The sequence below is a fragment of the Garra rufa genome, chromosome 1, assembly GCF_049309525.1.
Source record: "Garra rufa chromosome 1, GarRuf1.0, whole genome shotgun sequence".
Lineage (NCBI taxonomy): Eukaryota > Metazoa > Chordata > Actinopteri > Cypriniformes > Cyprinidae > Garra > Garra rufa.
The window spans coordinates 33,479,072-33,492,438 of NC_133361.1; the positions used below are offsets into that span (position 1 = coordinate 33,479,072).

A 13,367-nucleotide genomic window follows, 5' to 3' on the forward strand; every position below is an offset into this window, starting at 1 on the left:
GGTCAGGATCTCTAGCCATAATGTACTCAATCATAGACAATATTTGTATTGTAATAAAATAGTAGACTCATGGAAGAAGACGTACATACATTGTTATTTGTTAATGTTATTTGTAAATGTTAAAAGATAACAGTAATAAGATAAAAGTGCCTTCAGGAAACTTAAAAATAATATGCTTTTAATGATCTGCTCATTAACACTTCTTTTGGCCTGGTTTAATACATTTTCTTTACATGATATTTGCAGCCCAATCAAGTAGCAACAAGGCTTTTTGCAATTTATCTTAACACAGACAAATATACACACACTATAATTAAAGAGGTTATAAACTATAGATAAGTTGAGTTAAAACAGAGGGTGTAAAATAGGTTAACTACAACAGAAAGTAATAATATAAGTTTCAAATAAAATGTTTGCCCATTGACAAAGAAATGAGCAGTCTATAATTTTAATAGTAGGTTTATTTTAACAGTGAGAGACAGAATAACAAAAAAATCCAGAAAAACGCATTTAAAAAAAGTTATAAATTGATTTGCATTTTAACGAGTGAAATAAGTATTTGATCCACTATCAGTCAGCAAGATTTCTGGCTCCCAGATGTCTTTTATACAGGTAACGCTGAGATTAGGAGCACTCTCTTAAAGGGAGTGCTCCTAATCTTAGTTTGTTACCTGTATAAAAGACACCTGTCCACAGAAGTAATCAATGAATCAGATGACAAACTCTCAACCATGGCCAAGACCAAAGAGCTGCCCAAGGAGGTCAGGGACAAGATTATAGACCTACACAAGGCTGGAATGGGCTACAAGACCATTGCCAAGCAGCTTGGTGAGAAGGTGACAACAGTTGGTGTCATTATTCACAAACGGAAGAAACACAAAATAACTTCAAACTGTGTTTGAAGGAGGAGGAGTGCTGCCTATGACCCCAAGAACACCATCCCCACCATCAAACATGGAGGTGGAAACATTATGTTTTTCTGCTAAGGGGACAGGACAACTTCACCGCATCAAAGGGACGATGGATGGGGCCATGTACCGTCAAATCTTGGGTGAGCACCTCCTTCTCTCAGCCAGGGCATTGAAAATGGGTCGCGGATGGGTATTCCAGCATGACAATGACCCAAAACACACAGCCAAGGAAACAAAGGAGTGGCTCAAGAAGAAGCACATTAAGGTCCTGGAGTGGCCTATCCAGTCTCCAGACCTTAATCCCATCGAAAATCTGTGGAGGGAGCTGAAGGTTTGAGTTTCCAAATGTCAGCCTCGAAATTTTAGTGACTTGAAGAGGATCTGCAAAGAGGAGTGGGACAAAATCCCTTCTGAGATGTGTGCAAACCTGGTGGCCAACTACAAGAAATGCCTGACCTCATTGATTGCCAACAAGGGTTTTGCCACCAAGTACTAAGTCATGTTATTTCACTCATTAAAATGCAAATCAATCACTTTTTTTAAAATCCAGTTTTCTGGATTTTTTTTTGTTGCTCTTCTGTCTCTTACTGTTCAAATAAATCTGCCATTAAAATTATAGACTGATCATTTCTTTGTTAGTGGGCAAAAGTACAACATCAGCAGAGGATCAAATAACTTTTTTCCTCACTGTATATATTTAGTTTTTGTAGACTCCGCATGCTCTGCAGTGTCTCTGCGCTGGTGTGTCTGCTGTTAAAAATGTTAATTCACCCTAGAAAGAGAGAATGAGACATCAACATTTCTATGGTATCTGACTGTTATATGTTTTACAGTAAGTTTGGTGTCTGCCTTGTCAAATGTCACATCAAGCACAATAAAGCGTTCAAAACATAAAAGCAGCACGGCATGTATCAATGAAATAATTCATTTGATTGTGCTCTCTGATTAATTCTATTCAAGATATTATCTTTAAACGAAAAAACTTTACATTTCACACTACTTACATTAAGGTGATATTTGTGATTGTTTTCTCAATATGCCTCCTGAGTGTTGAGAGGTTGTACGTTCTTCTCCGTGTTTTGCAGGTTTATAAGTTGATAAACAGATTGATTGAAAGTAAAATTCCTCTGTTTAGAGTAAAATAATTGTCAGTCAAAGTAGAACGTAATAGGACATACTATAAAGCTTCATGTTATTCTTTTATTCTAAATAACAAGAGCAGTACAGATTTACCTTGAACACTGAGTCTGATGTTGGCGTGTCGTTGAGATGAGACAGAGCAGCGATATTCACCCTGGTCCTCTGTGGACAAGTTTGATATCTGTAGAGAGAGCTTTCCTGGAAAGTTTTCATTTAACAGTTTGACTCGACCTGTGTGTCTCTCACTCTGTTCACGGGGGTAAATTTCTTCAGGGTTTATTCCGGGTTTAAGTGGAGTAAATGTCCATGTAAGTTGTTCAGGTTTAGCCTGTAGTTCAGTACAAGAGCAGGGCAGAACCACAGACCCTCCTGAGTATCCCGTAACTTTAATTGTCTGTTTATTCTGGTCCAGATCACACCCTGACAACACATTCACAACCATTATACTGAAGTTTACATTTACACTGCACTTTACTGAAAGAAAAAAAAATATATATTTTGAGATATGTTTCATGCAGAAAGTTTTAATTTACCTTTTATCGTTACCCTAACAAATGTGTGAGTTGAAGTTGTATGACAAGTATAGTCCCCTTCATCTTCCTTTCTGAGGTCAGAAATGAGCAAAGACAGATTCGCTGGAAATCTTTCGTTAAAAAGCTTCAGTCTGTTCATGTAGTTCTTATCTTTAAATACTTCAATCCACTGGTCTTCTGTTTTGTGGTAGTGGATCCAGGAGAAAGTGTTTACTGTAGACTGAGGTTCAGTACAGGAGCAGAGCAGTAGGACTGATCCACCTGTGTAACCTGTTACTTTTGTAAGTTTATTATGACCTGAAATGTCACAACCTGCAGAGAGAGAGTTTCTTTCAGAATGTGAGCTTTAGGGATAACATAAACATCAGGAAGAAATAACAGCAGAGAAGATTTCTTGAGATCTTTATTTAGTAATAATTCATTATGCATAAAAGTAAAATAAAGTCATATGTTCATATTTACAAGTCAGATAATCTTTAGTTTAAATGCAGCATGAAACTCAACTTGAGCGTTAAGTTATGGTTCTTGTGAGAAGTATCACAATACTCAACTGAATTTAGCACTACCACAGCATCACAACCACTGATGACTGATTCATTTCACTCTATTCACAATAAAATTATTTATAAATCTTACCTTGAGTAAAATGAAGCACACAGGCTAAAAGACAGAAACACTCCCTCATGACTGATTCTCAGAACTGATGGACTTAAACACACTTCACTTGATCAGCTCAGCAAGTGTGCACCTTAATTCTGTGCTGCTTGTTTTATTTTAAGCCCCCGGGAAATTAAATATTTTATATCAGTTCCTCTTTTCATCATCTCTGGATTTCTGTTTATTATATCAAAGTTCCCCAAGTCACACTATAGCTCATGATTTCACATTTATAGTTACCACAACATGATCCAAAAGCAAACAGACTAACTCAGGTTCATTGCTTTTACTATATGGGTGCCACAAGTCACAAGGGTATACACAGTATATTATAGTAGGGTGAATTAAGGGTGATTGGGACATTTTTTTAAATTCTGCGTTTTGTAATCATTCTTGCAATAAATTCTGTAACCCTACAGATGTTATCTATCCATTTGTGAAAGAAATATAATTGTGTCAGAAGAGAAGGTGGTGTGACATACACTTTAGTATAACCTGAGCCAAAACATTTTTTTTTAGGAATGTTTGGGTGATTGGGACATCATGTATTATGAATCTACACATATTTATTCCTCATGTTAGCTGTTTGATGTGTTATAGGCCAGAATTTCATTTGTTCTGTTCATAATTAAGACTCATTTCTCTTTTCGTAGTTTTTATTATTCAATTTATTAGTCAATATGAAACAAATATGACTAATTAGCACAGCTAGCTATTGCACAAACCTTTGATAGCAACATGAATAAGGTGTACTACTGTAAGATTTTTGTGGTTGATTAGGGGTTGCACAAATGAGGAGGCATACAGAGCATACACAATGATTTTCTATATTAAGCTTAATATTTTTCTTGATTAGCATAGCTTTTCAGCACTGTCCCAATCACCCAAAACCATGCATTTGGGTGGATGGGACAAATTAAAAACAACCTAATACTAAAAATGAAAACATGATATTAACAAACTTTTTACTAATTTTGTTGCAGTACAGTACATCATATTCATGTTTCCATCAAAGGTTTCTGTAATATTTTAGATATAAAAAAATTATTACCTTATTATGAAAACTAGCTAAAGCTTATGTCATTTTCTTCAACTCATGTGCTGCAGCATCAACTTCCTTTTTGAGGCTTGCCCCACACAGTGAGATGATGTCACACCAATGAGGGCATGCAATATTGATTAAATAGTCTCAAAGCAAGCACTTGGCCAAAAAAACATATATTTTCACTCATCAGGCAAAAAAATTAAATCTGTATGGCTATACTGTCCCATTCAACCTTATGTCCCAATCACCCTTAATTCACCCTACTTACTGTAACCATTTCAAAACCATGTAGTGCACTCAAAATTTACTTAACTTAAATAAAACGATGTTATAGTGAATATTACTGTTACTTGTTCATCATTGTGTCAGTGTTTTTTCGCAAGAACAACAGTGATGAAACGCGATCTGTAGAGCAGTTTGTCTGTTTAGGGCTACTGTAGAAACATAATGGCGCCTTCCATGTGAGGGGACCCGCGGTGTATGTAGATATAAACTGATAATTCTAAGTTAATAAAAACATAACAGTTCATTAAGTAAGGTCTTTATACACCCCTGAAAACATAGTTATGTATCTTATATTGCAACTCTGTCTAGAGATCATCTTAAATAGGCCTATTACACACTGCACCTTTTAAAAACAACTAAAAAATCTGTATAGTAGTGTAGCAGATTCCACAGAGCTGTGTTAAGGGCTGTTAACCACATGGGGGCAGTAGCTCTTTAAAGATATCCATTATGAAAACGGTCAAAAATGAGACAATAACAAACAAAAGATAATTGTTTTTGAGAAGGAAATTTTTGTTGTTGGTATTGATAATCCAGTAGTATGGCAAATGTATGTTAAATTATGCATATAGTATCAGATAAACAAACACCGTTGAGAGAAGACTATTTTTTGTACTGCTTTAATTCATAAAAATCTCTGATATGATCCCTTTATTGTTTTGAATCGTAACGTGAAAATGGCTGAAGGAACGATGAAGGAAGCAACAAAATAATCACAGTTGTTACAGTCTGAAGTCTTTGACATTCAGAAAGCACAAATCAAAGAAGCAAGATGAATGCTGTGAGTGACAGCTACATGCCGTTTCAGCATCGTTGGAGGTGCTTCCCACAGAGCTCATGGGTTTCGTCTCAGCTGGATTGCTATTGCACAAAGGCCTTCTTGGATTTTACAAAGTTTTGTTGAAAAGTCGACTATAATGTGTCACTTATCACATTAACAATAGGGTGCTTGAGCACACTTCCTCTTTGACACAGTAGGCCTACTGTCCTGGATTTCATTCCAGTGAACATCAGTCATTTGATAACATTATATCTAAAAGGAAACATCTGTCATTTTAACACCAGTGTCAAAGCAATTTAAGCCTTTGCAAAAAAAAAAAAAAAAAAAAAAAAAAAAACATAGACATAAACGATACGGTAAAAAGTTTCTTCTCTTTTTAAAAAAATTGAAAGCATCAAGGCAGAGCATTTTTGTAAATTGGAGCTTGTATCAAGAGAGTGAAAGACACAAAGAGAGTGAAAGAAAGCACCGGAGACACAAGGCTAAAAAACATTCCTCTCAAAGAGCAGCGTGCGGTTCTCTCACCATCGGTGCATTCGGTTGTCTCATTATCATCCATTTTCCTAATAGTCGGCTTAAAAGGTGCCTGAGGTGTTAAATAGTCATTTATGGCCCCTTCTTTGATATTAGATGTTTAAAAAGAATCACGATGACTTTGTTTACCAGTAGATTTCCTAAGGTCTGTTTTTCTGGTATTTTCAGGACGTATGCATGTCATCTGTGAGTTAAGAACCAAGGTATATTGTGATTTCTGATTACTCACCTCTTGCTGCAGGGGCACGCACGCACACACACACACACACACACACACACACACACACACACACACACACACACACACACACACACACACACACACACACACACACACACACACACACACATGTTGGGTTTACATGTTTTATGGGGACATTCCATAGGCGTAATGGTTTTCATACTGTACAAACCGTATCTTCTATGGCCCTACACCTGCCCTACACCTAAACCTAGCCCTCACAGGAGATTGTGCATACTTTTACTTCCTCAAAAAAACTCATTGTGCATGATTTATAAGCCTGTTTCCTCATGGGGACCTGAGAAATGTCCCCACAAGGTCAAAATCTACTGGTATTACTATCCTTGTGGGGACATTTGGTCCCCATAACGTGATGAATACCAGGTACACACACACACACACACGTTTGCGATGTTTACGAACAAACACCTGTGTTAATAACGGTGAGCAACAAATCTCTTCTTTCCTTTAATGTTCCTTCTTGCTAACACAATTTTATTACAAAGACGAATGCAGACATATAAGCAATTATATAGATGCATAATGATAGAGAGTGGGATGTTATAGTTAAAGTGTGCTTCTTTCATGCCTCTGTTCTCTGTCTATCTTTCTGTCTCTGTTGTCTGTGCTGAGTCATTAGAGCTTTCTTTACTGATGGATGTTTACAGACAGCCCTCTTCTTCTTGTGCCATGGAAAACAAAAGAGGATGCAATCTATGCGTAGCTGTGCCATATAAACAATACATTAATTTTGTGCACTGTACATTTTGATAATTTCTGGCCCTAAGTATCTAAGCAATAAAGCGTTGGACACTGAAGAAGCATTTTTTTAATGCCGTAACTGTTTATTGCAACAGGAAAAAAGCAATAGTTCTATAGTGCTTATGTGAGTAAATCTAAACATTATAAAGCATATATGAGACTCTTTTAATAGTATTTGTGGCATATGTTTGGCACTGATCTTTCTTTTGCTATTCTTATGCTTAATTATGCAGGTCTTGATAGATTCATTGAAATAACAAAGGCTGTGTTAAAAGTCAAGTCCCTCTCATTCCTTGATTACGTTGTTTCTAATGTCTGCTCTTCTAAGTGTCTCGGATGGGGCTCACCTCCACCTAAGCTGTCTGGACTAATTGATATCAGGCTTGTAGACACTTTCTGGACTTTTTAACAAAGGTCAGGAGCTGAGAAGGACGCACAGAGGTTCAGCCTCAGAAAATGTCATAAATACAAATATTTCTGGTTCAGGAAGTTAAGATCAACCAACATTACCACAAAATCATTTCTAAAAAAAAAAAAAAGTAAATAAATATGGTTACACTGCAGCATAGTAGGATAGTTCACACAAAAATGAAAATTCTGTCATTAATTACTTACCCTCATGTCGCTCCAAACCTGTAAGACCTTCATTCAACTTTGGAACACAACTTAAGATATTTACAAAACTATAAGTATTTTTGTAGTCTCATAAAATTACGGTTGAACCAATGATGTCACATGGACTATTTTAACAATGTCCTTACTACCTTTCTGGGCCTTGAACATGTCAGTTGTATTGCTGTCTATGGAGGGTCAGAAAGCTCTCAGACTTCATCAAAATATCTTAATTTGTGTTCTGAGGATGAACGAAGGTCTTATGGGTTTGGAATGACATGAGGGTGAATAATTAATGACATAATTACATTTTCTTTGGGTGAACTATCCCTTTAAAATGTATGTGAATGGGACCAATCCAATAATGTTTAAATAGTCACTGTTTCAACAGCCGCAAGACGTGAACTTATGCATGCTAAAATTATTTTGGTGTGATAAAATTGCTTACCTTTTCTGTGTAAAGATAAATCCAATTTCACAGCTTCAGTGGAACATGTGATCAAAAATCATGAAAACAACTTCACATAATGCACAATAAGTTTTAACAGAAGAATTAATGTAAATATAAAGTTTCACATTTCTGCTTTTAAATCATCCCAAAATTGGCCCCCATTTACTTCCTGCATTCATTTTAAATGTCTCTCTCTCTCTTTTTTCGGAAACTAGCTGAAATTATTTGCGTGGTAATCAACATTATGCCACAAATGCTGTCGTTTAAACTTAAAGCAGCTCTTAAGTTTTTTTTTTCTTCAAATATGAGTTTTAAAATCTTTTCGCTGATAGCTTCTGTTTCTTTCCCACACTCCCCAAGGGTGGGTTGTTGGGGGTTTAGGGCAACAACAAGTGCATGTGCACAGCTATTCACTGTAAATAGGACAGTGGCATATTTTGCACAGTTAATTCCACTCACTAAACTGTAGAGGGCTCCATAGTCTCAAAAATACACAAATCCAAAATTTTCTTCAAAGAAGTCATGCTAAACAAACAAACAAACAATCAAACAATAGAAACCATCCAACCTGATCTCATGACGCAAACATAGCTTTTAGAAAATTTTTCATAAGATGCGAAATACGTACCAACATGTACGTTTCGTGACATATTTGAAGTGAAATCTCCACTGAGTGGCATCAAAAGACTATTCGGCTTTTTTCCCAGAACAGATGAACGCACATGGTACGTTTTATGTGACGTTGGTTTTGTACCCGTCACCGCCATTCTGACTTGAAATTTCCGTTGAATGGCACTATAACTCTAAAGCTCCGTGACGTTTTAGAATAACATACCATCTGCACTACATCTAAACCTACCCAATAGTATAAACAAAAGTGAATGTGACGTAAAAACACATTCGCGAGCATGCTGTTCTAGCTTGTTTTTCAATCTCTAATTTTTCAGCTCTTTCATCATGAGTGATGTTTTTGACAGGATTTGTACCCAAGGGTTCCGCATCCTAAGTCCAATTCCATGCTGACTGAGCTACCGAGCAAACTTGTTACCTCCGGAAAGTGAAACATATGGAGCTGTAATCATAACTGTGTAAAAAAATGCTTACAAGTGCTTGCTGTTTTACCGCCTTTAGTGTTCATTTCTGTTAAAAAACTGTAGTGATATGAACTTATTGGTAGATATTTCACATCTTGCGAAAAAGTTCCCACAGGTACCTTTTTGTCATGAGATCAGGTTGCAGCCATCACAGAAATTCTAATGTTTCCACTACAAACCATCAACTTTTAACAACTAAAACCTTTAAAAAAAATTGTGTTCTGTAATGTGTTTTGGGACATATTCCATTATGATTTTGTGGTTTTAACAAGCCACCAATAGAAGGCAACCAGTCACCAGTAGAAACCCACAGGGTCCATTTCAGTTTCCATTAAAACCAATGTAAGTTCCATTATGACCAGTAAAACCATTACAAATTTTGTAATGGTGTCTATTGTGTTTTCGTTTATTTGTTTTTTTCAGCAGGGAGTTTTTTCCAGTAAAACTGAAAAACGTTGATATTTCAAAATGTTCTTTTCCAGGGAGGCCATGTTAACCCGTCAAACCTTTACTCCTTGTGTCACAGAAACAGGAAATGTACAAAATAGATGTCAGCTGGACCTGTTATGGCTCTGCCAGAGAAGGGCTTCTGATTGGGCATGACAAGAGCATCATTGCTCCTTCATGCGTTCATCAGTCTTTTTCCACAATGACGTTATTTGTGTCTGTGTGGTACATCACATTTTTTGAGCTTCAGGATCTTAATTGAGTGCCAGGCTCATATTTAATCAGACACATGCACTGTCACTATGAGCAGCACTGCCTGCTGGGTAGCATGTGGCAAGCGCAGTGGCTGAACATCATCAAATACTGAGAGATTAACCAAAAACATCAATAATATCAACAGAACTGCTGTTGCTTTTATTGCAATTCCAGCAGGAAGCTCTTCCACCTGCATTTTACATCTGGTTTTACATGTTCACACTGTAAAAATGATGATTGGCCAGTTTATACATTAAATATGCAGATTAACCATATGCTGTTTTCAAAATGCTTGAAGAAGGTCTTTGCCATTTGCAAACGATGACAGGGTCCAAGACTTTTTTCTGTTCTTGCCTCAGGATAGCAGGTTTGACAGAACTAATTTAGATCCTTTGAAGCAAAGCTTGCAAACATAAAACTTAAAGGTTGCTGGTTTTGAATGTCAAAGGGCAGTAATGGTTGTGAACGGTGAATGTTTTAAAAAAGGGCAACCATTCTTTAAAACTCAAATGTTGAGTGCTGTCGTTGCCCCGTGTGTGCTGTAATGGAGAAAGAGCTTTCATATGGGTGCTAATGAGGTGGAATGTAATGTAATAATGCAGTGATCACAGGTTTTATTTTACATGTCACACACACACACACACACACACTTGATACTGTACGTCCAAGTCTATCCACAGGCTCTTTGCTTTAATGCAAAGTCACATTAGATTTTTATGTAAGGTGTTAAATGACCTTTTGGATCAGACTCCTCTGGGTCAGACCATACCAGCCTGACTACTGCATTTCTGACTGTTTACAATGTGCATAACTTGTACACAGAAAGAAAGCAATGTGAAAACAGTAGGAGTCCCTTGCTAAATGAAAACCTTTAACAAAATGTATATTTTTTTATATGCATTTGCACTACTGTACAGTATTCAAACACACACACAGAATGATGGAGCCGGTATTTGGGTTTACCCTCTTGGACAAACTGATCCCTTTGATGTGGTAACAGAGTGCTTGCATGTTAAAATATGAAGAGATGAGCAGAGGAGAAGAATAGGGCGATTGTGTAAACAAGAGACCCTCTGCGTCATAGGCTTAATCTGTACAAAAATGAGCGTAATAAAGAAACAGCATGAAGTTTCCTGGTTTCCCTCATGCTAATGAATAGTAATGACTCTTTCTGTCAGTATCTACAATTACACGACTCCCTTACAACAAAATAATAAATAGCTAGAATGCACACACAATTGCAATTAGGAAAGAATCCAACAAATCTTTAAACAGTTGCAGGCATGAAATTACACTATATTTACTGAATTAAATACAGGCATTGGCATCAAAATGTACACAGTACCGGTTTTTATTTTTAGAAAGCTGAGAAGTTGAAGTTCAAATGAATGTTAAAAAGTTGCATTTTTATGTGGGCTTCTTAAGATTTCTGCATTTTATTTCTTAAAGGGTTAGTTCACCCAAAAATGAAAATTAGCCCATTATTTACTCATCCTCAAGTCATCCTAGGTGTATACGACTTCTTTCTTACAGATGAATCCAATCAGAGTTATATTAAAAAAATGTTCTGGCTCTTTCAAGCTTTATCATGGCAATAGGTGGGTGTTTCTCTTCAACAGGTCAGAAGAAGTCCAGTAAGGCACATCCATCCGTAATAAAAAGTGACTCAGGGGGGTGAATAAAGGCCTCCTATAGCGAATCGATACGTTTTTGTAAGAAAAATATCCATATTTAAAATGTAATTTTTACTTTAATCTAGCTTGCACTCACTGTTGTACACAGAAGCAGCTCTGGGAGAATGATGTAGGACATCGGCGTTGCGAATGCGCCGCTCAGAAGTAACGGACGCGCAAATGAAGAGATCAAAACAAAACAACAGTCCTGAATTAGAAGTACAAAACAAGGATTTGTAAAGAAGAATGTTGTCGGATTTCGATATAGGCCAAGAGGAGGCTGGAAACTTGGCTTTCTTTGCTCCTGTAAACAAACGTTGGCTTCCATGAGACTCACAGGTGCATGTGCAATGCAGACATCCCGCGTCATCCACCCCGCATGGCTTCCATGTACAACAGCTAGATTTAAGTGATTTTTATGTTTTGAATATGGATATTTTTCTCACAAAAATGCATCAGTTTGCTACAGGAGGCCTTTATACACCCCCCAGAGCTACGTGAGGCACTCTTTATTATGGATGGATGCGCTTTATTGGACTTGTTTTGACCTGTTAAAGAGAAACACCCGCCTATTGCCATGATAAAGCTTGAAAGAGCCAGGACATTTTTTTAATATAACTCCGATTGGATTCGCCTGAATGAAGGAAGTCATGTACGCCTAGGATTGCTTGAGAGTGAGTAAATAATGGGTTAATTTTCATGAATTGCATGGAAAAGAGCGACCAGCACAGCCTTCAGAAGTTCTCCCTTTGTAATGATAAAATTAGAAACTGCAAGTAAATGATGACAGAATTTTCTTTTTCATAATGTTTCATTAATTTTAATGTTCATATAACCCTCGAGAGCTATTAAAATAAACAAATTCTCGTAATGGATGGGCTTGAGCATGAGCAATTAATGCAATTTTATAAATGTAGAATAGAAAATCTGATGTGGTGAAGAGATGCTGAAGAAATTAGCGAGAACAGGGAGGTAAATATCTGCCTTATATATATTTGAAAGAAACTTCATTTCTTTCAGTATTCTCAAGAATGTTCACATAAAAGTGTTTGCGTATAAGTGTGTGTGATTATATGTACTTAAAAGCCAAAAGCAGCAGATTCTCAGTGTTAATGAGCTTCAAAACAAACAGCCTGTCCTCACATCGTCTCTCCTCTTAAAATATGCTTCTCAGAAAAGCACAGTACCATTACTTTTCCATTAGTCAGATCATAAATTTCCATTACTCAAATTACACTGTTTGTGTATATGTGTTTTTGGGAGGCTGACTAAATTGAAATAAGTACAGCCTCTCTTAGATTTTAAATGCAATTTCCATTGAAAAAGGTATCTTTGATAACTAAGTTGCAGAGTTGTTGTTGGTAAAAAAGTGCTGTTACACTTGCAATAAGGTTTGTTAACATAAGTGAATTCATTAGAAATCATAAACTAACAAAAAACAACATTTTTACATTGTTTAATAATCTAGGTTAATGTTAATTTATACATTTTCTATTGTTCATTTTTAATTCATGTCCATTCATAATACATTAGCTCTTCTTATTACATGACTATATCATGGCAACACTGTATATCGGTCAGTTCATCTGAAGTAATGTGCATAATTTATACATCTTGAAATATTAAACATGTATCAGTGAATGTATAGAATTTAACATTAACCAACATTAAAAAATATATACAGTCAAGCCCAAAATTATTCATACCCCTGGCAAATTCTGACTTAAAGTTACAATTATTCAATCAGCAAGTTTTTTTTTATTAGAAATGACACAGACGTCTCCCAGAAGATAATAAGACGATGTACAAGAGCTATCATTGTGGAAAAAATTATTACTCATCTTTTATTTACATTTGAACAAAAAGTGGCATGTCCAAAATTATTCATACCCTTCTCAATAATCAATAGAAAAGCCTTTATTGGCTATTACAGCGATCAAACGCTT

The 13,367-nt window shown here is 36.2% G+C and overlaps 1 protein-coding gene across 1 annotated transcript; it reads right to left on the reverse strand.

The window, feature by feature from the left end:
- Window positions 1–1,678: 1,678 nt before the first annotated feature.
- On the reverse strand, window positions 1,679–5,911 carry LOC141302328 (uncharacterized). The gene is made up of 5 exons (XM_073832412.1): window positions 5,878–5,911; window positions 3,221–3,244; window positions 2,585–2,896; window positions 2,145–2,471; window positions 1,679–1,683 (listed from the first exon to the last, which is right to left on the reverse strand). The coding sequence occupies exons 1-5, from the start codon at window positions 5,909–5,911 to the stop codon at window positions 1,679–1,681; spliced, it is 702 nt and encodes a 233-aa protein (XP_073688513.1).
- Between the last annotated feature and the right edge of the window lie 7,456 nt (window positions 5,912–13,367).

Excerpts from the sequence above, each read along its gene's own strand:
- LOC141302328 (XM_073832412.1), bottom strand. The coding sequence starts at position 5,911 with ATGGATGATAATGAGACAACCGAATGCACCGATG. Across the intron at positions 3,245-5,877 it reads GACAACCGAATGCACCGATG|CCTGTGTGCTTCATTTTACT; the intron begins GTGAGAGAACCG and ends TCTGTCTTTTAG. Across the intron at positions 2,472-2,584 it reads TGTTAGGGTAACGATAAAAG|GGTGTGATCTGGACCAGAAT; the intron begins GTAAATTAAAAC and ends ATGTGTTGTCAG.